This window comes from Corvus kubaryi, unplaced genomic scaffold, assembly GCF_017639235.1.
Source record: "Corvus kubaryi isolate FWS band 111438036 unplaced genomic scaffold, C.kubaryi_AGA036_p1.0 134, whole genome shotgun sequence".
NCBI classification, from domain to species: Eukaryota; Metazoa; Chordata; class Aves; order Passeriformes; family Corvidae; genus Corvus; species Corvus kubaryi.
This window is the reverse complement of record NW_024580668.1, coordinates 6,989,171-7,008,321: the sequence shown is the minus strand read 5'-3', so window position 1 is coordinate 7,008,321 and position 19,151 is coordinate 6,989,171. Positions and strand designations below refer to the sequence as shown.

General features: G+C 48.8%; 2 protein-coding genes across 6 annotated transcripts in view; both read left to right on the top strand.

The window, feature by feature from the left end:
- Window positions 1-6,574, top strand: part of RTEL1 (regulator of telomere elongation helicase 1) — a 45,684-nt gene extending 39,110 nt beyond the window's left edge. For all 3 annotated transcript variants that reach the window (XM_042047718.1, XM_042047728.1, XM_042047707.1), the window contains one exon: window positions 5,303-6,574. In XM_042047718.1, the coding sequence (XP_041903652.1) occupies window positions 5,303-5,377 (75 nt within the window). In that variant the 3' untranslated portion in view covers window positions 5,378-6,574. The remainder of the gene's footprint in view (window positions 1-5,302) is intronic.
- A 3,783-nt stretch (window positions 6,575-10,357) lies between these two features.
- On the top strand, window positions 10,358-17,817 carry TNFRSF6B (TNF receptor superfamily member 6b). Of its 3 annotated transcripts, none has more exons than XM_042047686.1 (5): window positions 10,358-10,618; window positions 11,314-11,390; window positions 11,868-12,246; window positions 14,397-14,591; window positions 16,927-17,817. In XM_042047686.1, the coding sequence occupies exons 2-5, from the start codon at window positions 11,349-11,351 to the stop codon at window positions 17,202-17,204; spliced, it is 894 nt and encodes a 297-aa protein (XP_041903620.1). In that variant the 5' UTR covers window positions 10,358-10,618; window positions 11,314-11,348; the 3' UTR covers window positions 17,205-17,817. The 3 variants fall into 3 exon arrangements, with proteins under 3 accessions (XP_041903620.1, XP_041903611.1, XP_041903603.1); XM_042047677.1 differs by lacking the exon at window positions 10,358-10,618 and adding an exon at window positions 10,776-10,892; XM_042047669.1 differs by lacking the exon at window positions 10,358-10,618 and adding an exon at window positions 10,991-11,172.
- Window positions 17,818-19,151: the final 1,334 nt, after the last annotated feature.

Genomic DNA, 19,151 nt, shown 5'->3' with positions numbered 1-19,151 from the left:
AGATTTACCACTTGTTCCATTATTTCCCATGGTTTGCAATGTGGTTGGAGGCAGATCTCTATCCTAATCTGGGGTTTTTACACCTTTGCATCTTTCTGAGCTGCCTCCATGTGTTTTCTGGTCTAAAATTACAAAGGCAGCAAGCCATGGAGTCAACTTGAAAAACTGTGTTGTTTTTTTAATATTGTAATCTTTATTTTAAATTTTTTTCTTGCTTAGTTTCATAAATTTTCCCCCTCAAAATCCTACTGTAAAGCTCTGTCATGAGAATGAGGCAAAAAAGGAACAGGCTGCCCAGGGAAATGGTTGAGTCACCATTCCTGGAGGGATTTAAGATGTGTAGATGTGGCATTTAAGGACGTGGTTGAGAGGTGGACTTGGCAGTACTGGGTCAACCTTTGGACTCTGTGACATTTAGGGTCTTTCCCAACAAAATGATTCTGTGAATCTGTGATTCCGAATTCCTGCTCAAAGATCTCCTGTGTCATCCTGTCTGTTGGTTTTCCCAGCTGAGTAAATTGGTGGTTGAAATTCTTTAGGTAAGAGGATGTAGCTGGTCCCAGGGTGCCTGGGTTTGGGAGCATCTTACCCAACATTTAATTCAGCAGCCAGGTGTTAAAAGACTTTCAAAACCAGATTAATGCAAGAGCTGAGGGGTTTCTAAACATTCATATGTGATGAGAAGGCCACTGATCAATTGAGTTCAGGAATATCCAAAAACAGTAGAGAAGGAAAAGAAGCTTCTTCAACTTGTCAGCCTATGAGCAAGTACAAAATAATCAGTTATTCCAAGTTCCAGAGAAAGGTCTTTTTCTCAGGAAGAAGACACTGAATTGTCAGCTAAGCATAGAAAACATTGTACTGACATCCAAATAAAATATAACAGCCAAGACAGACTTGGTCTGAGAGGAATACAGAATAAGCATAGGATCAGGGTGGTTTGGGTTGGAAGGGACCTTAAAGCTCATCTCATCCCAAACCCCCTGCCATGGGCAGGGACACCTTCCACAACCCCAGGTTGCTCCAAGCCCCGTCCAACCTGGCCTTGAACACTTCCAGGGATGGAGCAGCCACAGCATCTCTGGGCACCCTGTGCCAGGGCCCCACCACTCTCACAGGGAAGAATTCCTTCCCAATATCCCATCTAAACCTGCTCTCCTTTATCTTAAGGCTGCTCCCCCTTGTTCTGTCACTCCAAGCCCTTGTCCAAAGCCCCTCTCCATCTCTCTCAGAGTCCCTTTAGGCACTGGAAGGGGCTCTGAGGTCTCCCCAGAGCCTTCTCTCCTCCAGGCTGAACATGCTCAGCTCTTTCAGCCTGGCTCCAGAGCACAGCTGCTCCAGCCCTATGATTAACTCCGTAGCCTCCTCTGGATTCATTCCATAATGTCCAGACTGATGTCTCAGACACATCCCTTAGAGGGAATTCAGAATAGCTGTTCAACTAAATTGTCTTCTTCTCAGTCTGCTGTCATATTTCTTTAAAAATGTTAAAATCCAAAAGTATGGGATTATAAGGAACATACGTAAGAATCAAAGAAGGCATCTCATGTTTGCTGCAGATGGGACAGTCACATTTACTGCTGAATATGTAATTATTCCTTTTGTTCCAAAGTGTGAAGGGGATGAACATCTAACAGGCAGCATCCTCCACTGCAGAAAGGGCTCCAACAAAAGTCATGACAAGAATTTTACACATATGTGTTCATAATCTTTGTCACTTGAGACTTGAATTGATTTAGGACAGAGTGAGGTCCCTGGGGAGTTTTTTTGGTTAGACAAGCATTTTAGCATCCCACAGCATGGTTATGTTATCTCAGCTAATGAATGCTGACCTTATAAAGGGGGAAAAACTCTCTCCTTTTGCCAGTAAGATGGAACTTGTTTCATCAGTTTAAGAGTCCATAAAATTAGAACTGTTGTATATTGAGCAATTGTACTGCCCTTTTCTGGTTTTTGTCTTGAAATTGGTCATTTTGCAGTCTGGATTTCTTCTTAATCCTCAAGTTAGTGTGTGTCTTCATAGCTCACAGATAATGAACTTGCTCAGCCTAATTTTTTTATTAATCACTCCTTTATCTGATTGTACATTTCTCAGACCAGAGATTAAAATAGTCTGACCTGCCAGATTAGATTGTGTTTCAGGTTCAGGTGCTTGAGAGTGTCCAGAGGAGGGGGAAGGGCTGGAAGCACCTCCTGGGAGGGGTGGCTGAGGACTCTGGGCTTGTCTGCTTCGGAGAAAGGAGGCTGAGGGGTGAGCTCGTGGATCTCTGCAGCTTCCTGAGGGAGGGACACAGAGAGGAAGGTGCTGGGTTCTTCTCCCTGGGATTTAATATCAGGATTCATGGGAATTGTCCAAAGCTTTTATCAGTGAGGCTCAGACTGGATGTTAGAAGACATTTCTATACCAAGAGGGTGATCAAGCACTGAAAGAGGCTTCCTAGAGAGGCCCCAAAGCCCTTTAATATTATAATGCCATAACTTCTCTTCAGCCCTGAAGTGGTCAGGCACTTGGACTATGGGATCACTGTAGGTCCCTTCCAACTGGAAGTGTTCTTTCTCTTCTATTTAGATATCCCATGCAAAACCATGTTTGAGGAATTGAGTCGTGGGTCATTTGTTATTAATGATTTCCACATTTGCCACTTCCCTGATTAATCTTACTTATGACAGACATACCTATGTAGTGCTTAATGTTCTTGGTGTACAGGAGCGTTAAGTGGCTCATTATGTGATTCAGATGTTGTTTGGTTAATGAGGAGTGAAATACAGAGTCATAGAGTCATTAATGTTGGAAGAGACCTTAAAGACCATCAAGTCCAACCATCAGCTCAGCACCACTACTGTGTTCACCATTGAACCACGTTCTGAGGTGTCACATCCACGTTTTTTGAACACTTCCAGGGATGGTGACTCCATCACTTCCCTGGGCAGCCTGTTCCAATGCTTTACTACCCTTTCCATGGAGAAGTTTTCCCTAATGTCCAAGCCTCCCCTACCCCCTTGTAGACTTGGGCTGATGCAGAGATGCTTCTCCAGTGATGAGGCAGAGCTGTGCTGGTCATGCAGCTGAGAGGGAAGCACAGGATTGCAAACAGGAAGATTATCCTGGGTTTCTCTGAAACCAATCACAGAGGAGCCATCTCCTACCACATCCATCCACATTCCCACTCATGCCCTGGGAGATTGGACAGTCAGCCCCATCCATGTGTTTGGGATAGAGGTACCTTTACCAGCAGGAAATGAGCAACTGTATCCGAGCTCGGAACTCTCATCAGATGGGATTGGGCTTTGCCACCTCTGACAGGGCTGCACTTAAAACTCCTGGTTTCTTTCCTAATAAGTTACTCACTGTTTTTTCAGCTCAAAAGCCCTTTGGTGCATATTGTGCCCCCCAAGGAAGTGACTCAGAGCGTCATTTGCAGCGCAGGGTTTGCAAATTGTGATCTTGTCCAATTTGTTATTTGAGCAAAGAGTGGCAGGGAGAGGTGGTGAATAATTCTGGAAGCTTTTAGAAGATTTTGGAGGAGCAGAGCAGACAGAATTTTCTACAGCTAGAGGGGGATTAGGGGGATTAGTGCTGGAGCATGTTGGGTGATTCAGTGTGTTGGGGAAGACTCACAGAGACTGCGCCAGGATATGCTGTTTTGGCATGTAGTTTCTCTCCAGATGTTCTGTTGCTGCTTCCTAGTGTTTAAATGTATCATTTATTCACGCAGATTTTTCAGGAAGACTGATTTATTCTCATTTGGACTATCTGTAATATGGGCAAATAATTGAAGATTTCACAATTAAATGTTACAGTTAAAATTGCCTTTGGCAAAGCACTGTCTGTTGGGAGATAAAGTGACTTTTCCTCTCCCCTTCCATTTATGATATTTCAGTTAATGTCTCCAGAACCAAAATCCTACTGCCTGAGCCTACTTTGCAGTCTGCACCTTTTCTTTCAGTGGCTTCCCACTGCCAGAGGTTAGATGGGATATTGGGAAGGAATTCTTCCCTGTGAGGGTGGGGAGGCCAGAGTTGCCCAGAGAAGCTGTGGTTGCCCCATCTCTGGAAGTGTCCAAGGCCAGGTTGGATGGGGCTTGGAGCAACCTGGGATAGTGGAAGGTGTCCCTGCCCATGGTGGGGGTTTGGGATGAGATGAGCTTTAAGGTCCCTTCCAACCCAAACCACTCTGTGATTCTAATGATGGACTCCCACACTGCAGAGAAGCTGTGCAGTGGACTGATGTAGCTGACCATCTTTTTAGGCCTCTTGAGCTGGCAATCTTCTCCCAAAGATTTCTTTTTTTTTAAGAACAATTTACTATCTCCCTTTTGAAATAAACAAACCAGTTTCGTTTTACCAGTTATTTGCAAGCTGTGAAAAGAACAGTTGGGATTCATCTGCAAGTCAAATGACTTAAAAATTGTAGATTAGTGAAGAAGCAAACTGAAACCCGAGTGGAGAAATGATGCCTCGTGTGCCTTCATGTCTCCTGCTAATAACAAGAAAGGTGTGGGATGCTATGAAGAAATAAATGTACTTGGTTCCCCTACAAAACACTTGGTAATGACCACGTGTGTCACCCATGTCCGGGTATGCCCAGGAGACATTTCCTTGTCATCTGTGCAAGAGGAAGCAGGAATTCAGGGAACTCATCAGCCACTTGACAGGATTTTACTCACAAGCGCAGCTGTGCTTCACAAGAGCTCTTGCAGCTCTGCCTTTCCTTGTTCCTGTGTTTCAGTCCTCCAGATGTGTCATAGCTGGGACAAGTGCTGTAAAGTCTGGTGCCACTTTGCTGGGAGGCTTTTTCCTCTTCTTTTTGTTACTACCAAAGAAATAATTGACTGCATGGTAACAGTGAGGCTGCAAACAGCAGATATAATCTCGGGGACTGACGTGGGGCTGCCGTGGCTTGTAGTTCATATTGGGCGAAATGTGATAGAGATATTTGATATCTCTGTATCGATAGAGAGTCGTGGACTGGTTTGGGTTGGAAGGGACATTAAAGTCCCCCCCCCTGCCATGGGCAGGGACACCTTCCACTATCCCAGGTTGCTCCAAGCCCTGTCCAACCTGGCCTTGAACACTTCCAGGGGGGGCAGCCACAGCTTCTCTGGGCACCCTGTGCCAGTGCTTCAGCACCCTCTGAGTGAAGAATTTCTCCCCAAAATTTAATCTAACTCTTCCTTGTTTCAGTTTAAAACCATTGCCCCTTATCCTGTCACTATTTGCCCACATAAAAACTCCCTCCATTTCTGGCATTTCCTCCAAAATAAATACATTCTCCATGTGTTTTGTTCATTGATTCCTACAGGTGGTGAAGAAGTGCCCCAAGTGCCGCAGTGATGTGAAGAGGCAGCGATTAATCCAAGTTTTCTTCTGGTCATGATCTTACCCACAGAAAGGGCAGGAAGCCCTTTGTGCCAGCAGAAGGCAGTGGCTGTGCTCTGGCTCTTGCTGAGCAGGAGTAGGATGGAGGTTCCTTTAAATCCCTGTGATCCTTACCTCTGGATTATGAGCTGAGCACCCACACGGATTGTTTTCTGACAAAGGTGATCAAGTCTGAAAGGTCTCACTGCAGGAGGAAAAGCAGAACATTGTTAGAACTAAGAAGGTTAATTTTTTACTGTTTCATCCTCTGAATTCTCCTGTGGCCACTCAGGATGAAATTTTATATCCTGGAGGCACCTGTCATTTATGGGCCCTTCAGGTAATACCAGATCATGGAAAAACCCCGGGAATGCTACTGCAATGGAACTGAGCTGGCTGAAGAGGTCAGACTACCCATCCCTACCCCACTGGTGTTCCTGGAAGAGGTGATTCACATTCACTGTTTGGGGTTTGGCAGCAGCCACTGTCTCCAGTAGCAGAAGCTACTGAAAGGATCATTTGTTTACAGACAAATTCCAGTAGTGGAAGGTGAGCAGAAGGTCCCTCTCAGCTGCTGTGCCCCCCAAAGCCTGATTCCATCATCCATCATGGTGGGATTTTTTGGAATATGTTTCGAAGGAGGCTTTATTCTTCACTCAGTGCTGGTAGTTCCATGTGCCTGTGTTATCTGATTTGCTTTCCAAGAAGAAAAGGGAACTAAATGATTTAAAACTTTAAAATAAGTAAAGTTAGATGGGTTAAAAAAATTCCTTGATACTTCCACTCTCTGAGAGTAGTGGGTATAAGTGGCTAACCTAAAAAATTGTATCAATTTTAAATCTTCTATAGCTGCTGTAAATTATACTGGAAAATAAAACCATTTTTTCTAAATGAGATTTGGTTTGATAAAAAAAAGCAATTTAAAAAAATAACCAGATATAAAAACATTGGCCCTAGTAGGAACAAGTGGAAAGGTTATACCCTGTAGGTGATCTTCATATTGATGGAATTTGGAAGATTTTATGTTAATAAAATTTTATTCTTAATTGATAAAATTGAAAAGTGAGCTGCATTTTAACAAAGGTTCCGATTTCCCCTGGTTGTAGAATTCAAACCCAGTGTCCCTTCAAATCTCAGAGTTGCTGGCAGTGAAATGGGAACTTTTGTACTTCATTAACAATTAAAATAACAAAGACTTAAGTAGGAATTGAGGTAATTCTGGGCTATCATATATTCTGTCATGTTTAAATCTGTGGATGAACATTACCTTCTAGCCATGTACCTATTCAGTGCAGCAAAACAAGAATAAATAATGGAGATAAAGTCCTGGATGTTTCACATATAAGTGGGGGAATGACAGAAAAATGTACGTAAATATAGGTGTGTTGTAAAAATGAACAGAAAAACATTTGGAGTGAGGCTGGGAGCAGTGAGCAGTAAAATGTTGTTTATTGGTGGATGGTTCGGTGCCTGGTCTGCTGGGAAGGTCTCTTCCAGGAAAACTGCAGCTGATGGCTCGTGCCACTGGAGGGAAACAACAGCACGGCCATGAGGGAGCAGTGACGCCACGGCTCTTGTCAGGTTTGCTGATGGAAATGATCTGCAAAAATGCTGCCAGATCCAGCAAGACTGAAGGAAATACTTGAAAAGTATTGTGGGATTAAATCACCCCACACACTTGAAAAGGGGTTGACTGGGACAAGTATTATGATGCTGTTTTTTCCTCTCAGCTAAAGTAGTTTTAAAGCTGTTCTTTTTCCTGGAGTTGTCTTAGTCTGAAGTCTGTTCTAACCTGGTGATGCTCTGTTGTGAGACAGGGCAGAGAAACAAAGCTAAGAATATCTCAGGGCCTTCAAGAGATTCACAGAATGGTTGGGGTTGGAAGGGACCTTGGGAGATCACCCGGTCCAACTCTCCTGCCAAGGCAGGGGTCTCCTGGAGCAGGGGGCACGGGAACGTATCTGGGTGGGTTTGGGATGTCTCCAGAGACAGAGACTCCACAACCTCCCTGGGCAGCTGTTCCAGTGCTCTGCCACCCTCTGGCAGAGGAAAGCTCTTCCCCATGTTGAGGTGAAACTTCTTGCATGTTAGTTTATGGCTGTTGCTCCTTGTCCTGTAGCTGGGCACCAATGAAAAGAGTCTGGCACCCCTTGGAGATATTTATGTGCATTGATGAGACCCCTCTCAGTCTTCTCCAGACTAACCAGGCTCAGCTCCTGCAGTATCTCCTCATCAGAGATGCTCCAGACCCTTCATCATCTCTGTGGCCTCTGCTGGACCCTCCCCAGTAGCTCCTTGTCTTTCTTGTACTGAGAGGGAAACTTGCTGAGGGTGCTTTCCATCCCTTCATCCAGCACATTCTATTCCTTTGTCCAGGGAACTCCTCCTCTTCATCTCTTGCTCTGAAACACCGCAGTGTCCCACCCGTAGACGTGCCAGTGCAGGATTTGGTTTGGGGTGGGTTTGTGTTTGGTGCTGGTTTCTGGTGCAGTGGGAATTGCACTGCAGCGGATCTGGGAATCAATCCCTGCTTTTGGCAGCTCAGGACAGATGGAGGCTAACGGGTGCTGGAGATGGGAGAAGTGGATGAGCTTTGAGGTCCCTCTCAGCCCAAACTGTTCTGTGGTTCCATGAGACCTTGAAGAGGGTCTCCAGCAGTCAGAACTGTCTATCATCTAGAAACTTGTTGAATTTACAAGAAGGAAAGACAGAGATAGTTCACTACTTACAAAGAACAGAAAGTGAAAAAACTGGTTCAGAAAAATCTGTATTGCTTTAGGTGCTTCGATGCAAATTACTTAATGCTTGGGGGACGTAAACCCATCCTGGACACTCCTTGTTGATTTTCAGAAGCAAATGACGTGTGGGTTACAGATCATGAAGGAAGTAGATTCTAATTTTTTGATTGCTCCTGCCTTGCAGTGCTATGACTAGACCTGGACCTGTCTGAAGTTTTAGTGGTGTGTCATTGAACAAACCTTTCCTGCTGTTTTTTTCCCCCCCAAAAAAATGAAAGGACTCACAAAAGAGACCAAACACAGCAAAGCAAGATATTTTATCAGGGAAGAGATGAGCCCTGTCTTTGGCTGGCAAGGTGGTTACTGATGGGAAGCAAGGGATTTCTTTGCTTCACAGAATTTTCTCTGAATATTAACAAGGAACCTTATTTTGCAAGAGTGGTTTCGGAACGTAGTGCTGCTGCACGCCCTGAAGTGTGAAACTATGCCTTGTATGGGGAAGAGAAGTCAGAGCCATGGAAATATGATGCTGAATTCCTTTTCTATGCTACCTCCACTGCTCAGAGTCAGTAGTGAGTCACGTTGTTGCTTTCTGGTGATCAGGCACTGATCATAATAAACCCATTCTGGGAGGTTTGTTGGACCAACAAAAGAACAGACAGAAAAAGATTAATCAAAGGCCATCGTTCCATGAGACTCCCTAAAAGCTGGAGGTTGCCTGAGGAAGCCCTTTCTATCCTATTTACATGTTGTTTCGCTCTCTAGGGGCATCCACCTGACACATTTTTGTTGTCAAATTCACAACAAAAATAATTGTTGATGAGGCATCGCAGTGCAGCGAGGAGCTGTGGACTCAGAGTTTCCCGGCACATTGTTTCTATCCCAGCAGGAGCATGGCTGGGACACAGGGACAGCCATCAGGTGCCATCCAGGATGTATCACCTGCTATTGTTTCATGCACCTTGTGGGTTCCATGTGAAAGCCAGGGAAGGAAAATTGAAATTGTGTTTCTGCCTCTGGAGAAGGAAACGCTCTGTGGCTCCCGGGTGGTCAAGCCGCAGGCAGAGGGATCCCACTGGAACTCTCCAGCTGGGTGAGCCCAGAGCAGGGCTTTCTACTGCATCCAGTCTAGTGGTGAGTATCAGCCAAAAAAACGTCCTCAGAGGGCTATGCCTCAGTGTCAGAGCAGTGCTGGGAGATTAGCTGATTAATTACTGATCTGATGCACTATGACGAAGCAAAATCCCAGCAGCCCTTGGCTCAGGGATTATGTCAAAATGAGTTACAAAACATCAAGATTACTTTGGAGAGCTACAAGGCATCGAGATAAGCAGTAGAATGAAACATCACTTTAGAGTGGCTTGTGAAAATCAGCCCATCACCTTTTCTGTATAAAGTGCAAATAAACACACCCAGACCTGGCTGCTGGACTATAGTACTGACCCCCCTTGGCTCCTGCTGGAGTCAGAGGTGGGTGGAACCTGATCTTAATGGAAGGAGCTTTGGATTCCTCCTAACCACTGGGGTTTCCTTCTCCTGGGTAGTGGAGAACTGGGTTTGGTTTTCTTGGTGAATGGTGTGTTTAGCTCTTGTAGGTTTGCTCTTTAAGAATGTTCAGAATAAAGCCCATAAGATTCTCCATCTGCAGCCCCAGTGGTTGAGAGCTGGAGGCGAGAGGCAGGAGGCAAATGCAGAATTGTTAATTCTCTGTAGTGATCTGCAAAATGAGCTGGTGGCTGACTCCTGAGGAGAAAAACCTCCACATCCTCTCAGGTCCTCATTGTGGTTCCCTCATCTTTCCAGAGACTTTGCATTTGCTTTTTAAGCATCTGCTCTTGACTATTCACTGATGTCTGTTCAGAGGGAATCTGGTGAGACAGGGCAAGACAAAGTGCAGGAGGTCCGTGTCTTGAAGCAGGCACTGGAACACACACTCTGCCAAGGCTGTACCTGCAAGGCTGAGTTCAGTTTTCATTTGAGTCCTTGGAGTCCAAGACTTATGTCACTGTCACCTGTAAGGGATTTAAGTGCTGACCTCCTTAGCTGCTGGATGTTGTTGTCCACAAAAGGTAGGTGTTTAGTGTTACGGTTGGAGCTGGTGTCATCCTCGGTGCTCCTGAAAGGAGAGAGTTAAAGCTTTAGGAATGCAGTGCCCGGGCACTGAGGATCGGGACCGTTTTGGCAGGGTCAGTGCCCTCGGAGGGGGCGGGAGTGGGATGGGGTCTCATCCCGGAGCCCCTGGGCAGAGCCGGAGGGATGCTCCCCACAGCGCTGGTTTCCCTGCCTCCAGCCACAGCCAGAACCGGCCCCTCTGGGACGGGGCAAACTGTGTCCTCACAGCGAGAGGCAACTGCTGTTACTGGGAAGTTATTTGGCGTTTACAGATGGGGAACAGAACGTTCCCAGGGGAATTTCCCTGCCTTTTCCCCTTGCCAGAAGAAAAATTCCACACCAACCCCCTGTAAAACTTAAATAGCTTTGAAAAACTGTGCGAATCCCGCCTGCCTCCTCCCTCCACACAGGTAAATGAACTTTATTGCTCTGAAAGCTTCACTTTTAGAGGCAAATGCAGAAACGAGAGCGAAAGCGACGCTCGGGTGAGGGAGCTCTCCGGGATGGGAAGGTGGAGACGGTGCCGCCACAGCGGGGGATCGGGAAGGGCTCGGGGGCCGGGATGGAGCAGTGATGTCGCCTCCCCTTGCCCAGGAGGGGTCTTTCCCACGGGCCGGTCTATAAAGGTGCTGCCGGCCGCGGGGAGCGGCGAGGAGCGGCGCGGTGCGGAGGTGCGGGACGGAGGTGCGGTGAGCGGAGCCGGTCCCGGCGGATGGAATGGGAAGGGGAGGGAAGGCGGGGAAAGGGAGACCTTGGCTGTTTCCCCACCAGCTCCTGCTCCCTCTCTTTTGCGGTGGGCTGGGGGTGACTTCCCTCCCCCGGGCGATTCTACGTGTCTGGTGTTTGCGTGGGTGATCGGAGCGCAGTCAGAGCCTCCCACCCGCAGCCGCTATAAGGCTCTGCTCCGTCCGTGCGCTGGGGAGAGCCGGCATCTCCCTCGGAGGAAAGCAGGCGAGGAAACGCGGTCTTTCCCTATCAGCCTTTCCCTATTAACCCTTCCCCATCTCCGTCTGTTTTGACGCTGGCCGGCTGGGTTGAACCTGCTGCTGCAGGAGCTCCGGCCCAGCCAGCAGCAGCCTCTGAGGAATTCTCTCTGTCTCCCCAGATTCCTGATCGCGGCTCTCGGAAGCCCTCGGTCCGATGCCATCCTGCCACGTGCCGAGTTTGAGGCATCCATCCAAGGTAATGAACCTTCTGCTTGTCAGGCTGGGCACGCGTGCTCTGGAAAGGAAAGGGTGGATAAACAAACTTTGGGATTCAGTCCTGTGCTGAGCATCTGTTTTTCCAAAGAGCGTCAGAGATCCTAGGGAGCATGCTCTGTATCTGCTAGTCTGGAAAACTCCCTTCTGCTTCTTGATTTGCAAAGGTGTCTCTTACTGCAAATGGTGGTGAAGGAGGAGAACGTGCTGGAGCTGCTTCAAGTTCTGAATGAGGGAAACTGGGTTGTGAAGGCATCACAAATGGGTTTGGGAAGGGTGCTCTGTCACCTGGGATGGCAAAGGAGGGCAGCGGCTCCTGGGGCTTGGGACAGCATCGGGAGGGAGAACAATTTCTTGTGCTATCAACAATAACAAGTTCTGTAACAGCAGCAGCCGGGTTTGCTGCTCCCGCCTCTGCCAGAGGATGAGCTCAGGGCTCTTTGCGCTGTCTTTGCTGTAGTGGATGTTTCCCCCTCTCCTCCTTTTGCTGGCTGAGCTGGCCTGCGATGCCCAACCCACGTACCAGTGGAAGGATGCTGTGACGAGCGAGAGGATCACGTGCCAGCAGTGCCCGCCGGGGACCTTCGTGGCACAGCACTGCTCCAGGGACAGAGCCACGGTGTGCGAGCCCTGCCCGGATTTGCACTACACTCAGTACTGGAACTACCTGGAGAAGTGCCGGTACTGCAACGTCATCTGCGGGGAGAAGCAGGTGGAGGTGCAGCAGTGCAATGCCACACACAACCGTGCCTGCCAGTGCCAGCAGGGCTACTACTCGAACATGGAGTTCTGCATCAGGCACTCCGAGTGCCCGCCAGGCTCTGGTATTGTGAAGCCAGGTAAGTACCCAGACGGGCGCTGTGCATCCTCACAAGGCTCTTGTCACGCCCCAAAATCTCTGCTGGAGCTAGAAATCGAGGAGAAATACAGCAGCCAAATACAGTGCTTGCCCATAACCTGACCTACTCCCTTTTAGCTCATTGGCACAGTGCCATCCTTGCTGGCACGCTCCTGCTTCTTATCCGAGGAGGAATTTGGTTGGGTTTTTCTCCAGCTATCACTTTGAAAGCTTTTGAAAACCCCAGCACCACACTTAGATGGGATGTGTCAATCCCAGTTACCTGCCTCACCTGAACAGAGCCAGGCTGTGACTTGTCCATCCCTAGAGCAGCTGCTGACCCTCTTCCACAGGCAGGTGGAAAGGTCCAAGCTGCTCCTGATCCTCCATCAGCTCCCTTCTCCTTGCATGGGCAGCCCAGGAGCTGGGAATCTGGACTGAAAAAGGCAGCTGAGGATGTAAGGGCAGGGCTGGTGAATGTGTGTAGCTCTGGGGCTGGGTTTTGTGGGTTTTCATTGAGCAATTTGGAGTGGCTGAGTTGAAAACACACAATGGCCATACAGCCAGGTTCTAAATCCACAAAACCAGCCTTGTTTTGATTCATGAGTCTGAGGCTCCATCTCCTTGTGTGATGCATGGCTCCTCTGCCCCAAATCCCAAGATATTTCAGGGAATTTTCCTGTTGTTTCCCTGCTACAGATTTCTCTGGTCCTTTAGTTGCTCCAAATGTGTGTTAACTTGTCAATTACTGAGGATCAGGCTCTGCCTGGAAACCACAGCAGGGGACAGAAAACCAGTGTGGGCAGCACCAGCAAACCCAGCAGCAACTTGCTTCATACTTTGAAGAGCAGAGTCTTTTGAAATATGGAGGCTTTTGAAGCATGGAGGCTTTTGAAGTCCTTCTATGTGTAGCATGGAAGAGCTCCGGGCTCACCAGCCAGAGGGAAAAATACCTGTTGTCTTCAGATGATGTTTATGATTGAGGTTTGGGGTCTAATTTTCTATAGGACACAACAAAATGCAGTAACATGGCAAAGGGGGAAAAAGATCTCCAAGCATTACAGGGAAGGGCTCTGAAATTAAACATGAAGTTTGTCTGGAGGGTTGGCTTTAGGACAGAGGAGCCATGCAGGCAAGCTGGGTATTTGAGGAGAAGCTGGTTTTTTTGTTATTATTATTTACTTTTTGCAAATGGATTCTTGTGTGGGGAGGACTGTGCCCCAGCCCAGCCACCTGAACACCACAGCAAGGACTGAGTGTCCAGCGTGGTGGGCAGAGCCCTGGGGCTGCCGGTGCTGGTGTTTGGATGGGGAAGGTATGGCCTGGGGGCTGTGGGCAGAGCTTGCTGGTGCTTGGATTGGATGAGGGCTTTGATCTGTGTGTGTGGTCCCCCCATGCAAACTGGCTTCTTTGGAATTTGCCATTTGCAAATAGTGGCTCAGATGTTGGGATCATGGCTGGGCCTTAGAATCCTAGAATGGTTTGGGTTGGGAAGGACCTGAAAGAGCACACTTCTGGGAAAGCCAAAGCAACAGCCTGAAGTGGAGTGCAACAAGGCAGAAACTGCTTGTAATCTGGTTTGTGAAGAGGAGGTGAAAGGGGTGGACAATCTCCTGCCCCCAGAGCCCTTCCCTCTGCTCCCAGGCAAGAGACTTTGTGCAATCCTGCCTGTGTGGCATCATGCCCATGACACAACAAAAGCGGTGGCCTGGAGCCAGGGGGAGCAGTGACAGTGCAGCTGAGGACAGCTGACCTTTCACCTCCACAGAAACTTTTACTTTCACTTGCTCGGGAGCCTCTGGGAAGAAAGGCTCTAGGAAGCGAAGGGCTGGCTTGGCAGCTCAGCCACGAGCCTGGCAGGTGACTTCTACTCAGGTGGTGGCTTTTTCATAGCAGATGAGATGTCCTCTTGTTGTCCTTTCATGTCTGGGGGCTGCTGACAATTTACCAGCACAGGTTTGGGAGAAGGCTGGGGGAAGCACTGCTGTTTGCCCTACATGAGGACATCCAATTCCCAGGGGAGCTGCAGGCAGGGATCATTTCCAAAACATCACCCTCATGCTCAAATGATGTCTGGCATCATCCCCAGCTCCTGCCTCTGCTCCTGTGCCAGCTTGTCACCTGATGGTCCCATTGTCTCCCCATGAACAGGTACCCCCTTTGAGGACACCCAGTGCCACGACTGTCCCCACGGCTTCTTCTCCTCCAACTCCAGCACCAACCCATGCCAGCCACACCAGGACTGTGAGCAGCAGGGGAAGGTCACCAACGTGCAGGGCAACAAGTACCATGACACCCTCTGCATGTCCTGCAGACTGGAGAGAGGCAACACCACACAGGGACCAGGTGAGCCATGGGCACAGCATGCCAGGACCCTGATGCTGCCAGGACGAGGGCAAACTTCCTGGTGACTTTCTCCTACTTAGATGCAAAATTAGGTGAAATGGCTTGTAAGAGCATGGAGTGGTCCATAATTAATAATAATTATGGATAAAATAGTCTGTCTCCCTTCATCTTCTTCCAGTGTCAGTCCCATAGAGCAAGAACAGGGTGCTGGGCTCCAGCAACAGCCACTGCTCAGCGAGAACAAAGAGTGAAATGCTGCTGGATCTTAGCAGGGACAACTGGGAGTGCCGGGACAAGGCATAGTTTCTGCAGCTGAGGTAGCCAGCTTGGCTGCTGGCATGGCTCCTGAGCTCCCTTTTCTCGACTTCACCTGTTTTCCGGAAGCTTTTATTGCAGCCACAGCCTGGTCTCGTGCAGGTTGAGTGGAGCAGAACCCAAGGTTCATGGGAGTTGAGTGTAGGGTGGATTTTGACCTGTCAGGTGTAAAAGTGGAGACGTGGTGTCAACCACGTCACCGTGATGGTGCAGACATAGTGCTGAGCCGTGGCACAGGCAGAAGGTTGGGCACGAACAGCCAGTGGGCACAGATCAGATCAGAGAATCTCAGAATCCCGAGTTGGAAGGGACCTCAAGGACCATCTGGTTCAACCTTTCTTGGCAAAAGAACAGGGGAAAGGTGCAGGGCAGAGCAAAAGGCTCTGTTCCAAGGGTGCTTTGTAACACACTTCCTCTCCAAGTTAGCGGGTGAGAAAGGGACTGAAAAAACATCCCAAGGGCCTGATGCCAGTTGAGGTGAGTCTGGAAGCTGTTTGGAACCACCTGCTCTACCCTGAGGATCCAGACATGGGAAACAAATTCCATGTGACTGATCTAGGTGGCAGTGAACCTGCACCCTTAACTTCCAAAAATATAATCAGTCATAAAGCCATAGAACAGCCCAGGCTGGGATGGACTTCGATAATTCATCTCGTCCAACCTTTCATGGGAAAATGAGCCTGGATGAGATTATCCAGTGTCATGTCCTGGAAATCTCCAGTGATGGGGACTTCACCACATCCAGGGGAGGTTGTTCTGGTGTGAAAAAATGTCATTTTTCCATCAGGATGAAGCTTTGTAGAAAAGTTTCAATAAAACTCCCCCACAGAGTGGTCAGTCACTGGAACAGGCTCCCGAGGGAAGTGGCATGGCACCAAGCCTGACAGAGTTGGCCAAAGCTCTCAGGCATGTTGTAGGGTTTTTGAGTGGTCTGTGCAGGGCCAGGACTTGGACTCAATGAAGCTTGTGGATCCCTTCCAATTCAGGACGTCCCATGACTCTAAAAGATTCTCCTCTGTGGTGAGAGAACGTGGAGACTTCCCCCCTTGCAGCTCTTGCCTTTTCATCTTCTGGCACCATCAGCCCAGACACTACTCCTTACAAAGCCTGACTCACACCGTGAGCTCCCTGCCAGGAGCATGATCCCAACACCGAGAATGGAAAGCTCCCTCACCAGTGGGGAGCGGTCCCGGGGGTGGGGGACAGTCAGGTCAGAGCAGTGTCAGCAGCACATGCGTCAGGCACCGGCCCCCGCAGCCAGACCAGCCCCTTGCAGATATTTATAGAGAGACAAGGCCCCAGCAGTGAGAGCTGAAGGGTTTTTTTAACTCCAGTTTATCATGATTCCTCTCAGGATACACACGGGCACCTGCTCATCATCAACCCGAGCCTGCCAGAGAGGCAGAGCCTGAGCAGTGGAGCCCAACTCACCCCACTGTAACAGTGAAACCATTCCCAGTTTGCAATGGCATGAAACTGGGCTTATCTCTCCCAGGTTGAGTAATCCTTTGGCCTTGGCCTCTTTAAAATTCTTTCTGTTTTCATTCCTTCTGCTGGATGCACTCCAGCAGCTTCCACCAGCTAGGGCTCTATCTGTCCCATCCCAGCGCCTGACTGGGGCTGTGCTTAGGGCGGGTCCTGTTACAAGATTTACAAATCTGTGTGGGAAAACAGAAACTTTCAGGAAAAATAATGTGTAAATACTTACTGCAACTACTTCAGATTTGTCTGGGCTTTTCCTCTATTCCCTGATGGGGAGGAGCATGGAACAGGTATATTGACTTTCTTCAGAACTTTCACATGTTGTTTTCCAACTGCCCCGCATAGGGTGCGTCACTGATGGGAAGTTTGCCCTTCCACCAGACCAGGTTATTCCAAGGCCCATCCAACCTGGCCTTGAACACTTCCAGGCCCAGGGCATTCACCACCTTCCTGGGCAGATGTCCCACAGGGAGCCATGGAAGGGCTGTGCCCTGCTCTCCTTTGTCCCTTTAACCTCTGAGCTGTTTTCCCCCACCAGCCGCAGAAGACGACGACTGCGAACAAGCCATGATAGACTTCGTGGTGTATCAGAACATCCCCATCAAGAAGCTGAAGCGTCTGCAGCAGATCCTGGAGCGCTCACCAAAGAAGCAGGTACCATGGACCAGGGCAGCCATCCAGGAGAAATTCCGGGCTTTCCTCACTCACAAGAAGGAGGAGCACTCCGAAGTCACCAAGGAGCTGCTGGTCGCGCTGCGCCTGGTCAAGCTCCACTCTATCGAGGAGAAGGTCCGCAAGCGCTTCCGGCTGCCCTGAGAGGACAAACTGGACTTTTTGGGTGCTCTTTGTTTTGGTTTTTATCTTCTGAGGCTTCATTAATTTATTCATCTTTCCAAACGTAACTTGAAAAGCAGCATGAGAAATGAGCGATGAAGTTGCACCGTGCCATGGCACCTGTGTCACTGCTGATGGGATGGGATGGGATGGGATGGGATGGAATAGAATGTGTGAGCAGTAGCATCCCTGTGCCAGCAGCCAGGGCAGCTCCTGGGAGTTCACCGATTTTCCAGCCCTCAGGAAGGGTCAATATTTTATCAGAAGAAAAACCTGCATCCAGGGCCATTATTTCTGGGGAAGAACCTGGTCGCATTTATAGAAAACTGTTTGGCTTTGTTTTAAACTGTGTAAGTTTGGGGGTTTTGGGGGTTTTAGTCACTTAACAGTATTTCCCACTGAGGATTTGCTTGCATTTTGTTGTCATGCTTCTGTTTGAGAAGGGAGTTTGCTGCTGAGGCACAGGGAGGGAGAGGATGCTCCAAACACACTGGTACAGCTGGCTTGAAATTTATTTCTTAACTACCTGTTTTTATACCACGCGTGAAAGATGTTTTCTAAAGAAAGAAACCAAAGAAGTTATTTTATCATACAACTCTCTGTCACCAGAGTCCTTTCCTAATCTCACTTCGAGGTGATGATGTTGGGAGACCCAGATCGTCGTATCTGACCCGGCTTACCCTTGCCTATTTTTCCCATGTGCTTTTCCACACATTGGCATCCCTGCCCATGGCAAGGCATTGGAACAAGATGATCTTTAAGATCCCTTCCAACCCAAACCATTCTGTGATTCTTTGATCACACACCCCCAGCCACCCTCCTGCCCCCCTGAGCCACAGTGAGGCTGTGTGCCAGCGAGATGCAGACTGTCTGTGCTGGGATTTATGGCAAGGGTGAAGCTCATGTCTCTTGGGTCAACCCAGCCATGTCCCCCTGAGCCCCAGAGCTGTCCCCAAACCTGACTGCATGCTCAGTCAGCCAAGAGCTGGGCTTGGAGCAGTCATGCTGACTGCAGGAGGTTTTTTTAAGCAGATGTTACTTAGGGAAGTCAACAAGAGTGACCCCTGCGGGCGTTTTCCAGCCTGTAGCAACGATGACACAGAACTACATTTTATGTTGTGAATGAGTTTGACTTTTTATAGCTCTTTCTTAGCTGAGCAGTTGCCAGGAATAGTTTGTGGTTCAAAAGAGGAATATTTTCCCCCAGCTTGGAGCTGTTTAAAGCTCTCTGAAGCGAGTGCTATGTGGAAGTGCCCCCGCACTGGGATCCCAGACTTGCAACATCTTACCCCAGCTTTGGGCTCTGAGGATGAAGCAGCCTGGGGACCCTGGCATTATCCTGGGTTAGTTCAGCTGGGGAAGAAGGGAAGCAAATGGCTGAAAAGCAGCTGAGGGGAGCACTCACCCCTCTGTGTTGAGCCTGGGCTGATCCTGGGAATCCCCTCAATCCTGGCAATCTCCTTGAAGCTTCGTCAAGCCTGGCCTTGAAATCCTGCCAAGGAGCTTCACAGGTGACCAGAACTCCCCCTCCCAATGCTCAGTTTTTACCATGTCTGATCTCTGCCCTTCCAAGCTGCTTTATCCCAGTGGATGCAGCTCAGTTCCTTAGTGTCACTTACTCTGAGTCCCTTGGCCGGAACCAAGAGCAGCTGGGGCAGGAGATGAGGAGGGTTTCCATCGGAGCACTGTGAGAACTGAAGCACAGCTGCAGCACTTTGCTCCAAGGCAGACTGCAAAGCAGGACACCCAGTGCTGATGGGTTGAAGGCTGGAGCAGCCAGAGCCTCCAGCGTTGGCTGCAGCTCCTTGAGGGATTCCTATTGTGCTGCATTGCAGTTATCCTGACTCAGCACAGAGCATTCAGCATCCTTGGTCTGAAGGGGAACAGGAATGGAGAGTTGTCAGTGCAGGAACTGCCTCCCACACCATC

What these genes read in the sequence shown, in the direction of transcription:
- TNFRSF6B (XM_042047686.1), top strand. Translation starts at nt 11,349, where the DNA reads ATGCCATCCTGCCACGTGCCGAGTTTGAGGCATCCATCCAAG. An exon ending in CTCTGGTATTGTGAAGCCAG is followed by an intron (nt 12,247 to 14,396) that starts GTAAGTACCCAG and finishes CCCCATGAACAG; the next exon opens with GTACCCCCTTTGAGGACACC. An exon ending in CAACACCACACAGGGACCAG is followed by an intron (nt 14,592 to 16,926) that starts GTGAGCCATGGG and finishes TTCCCCCACCAG; the next exon opens with CCGCAGAAGACGACGACTGC.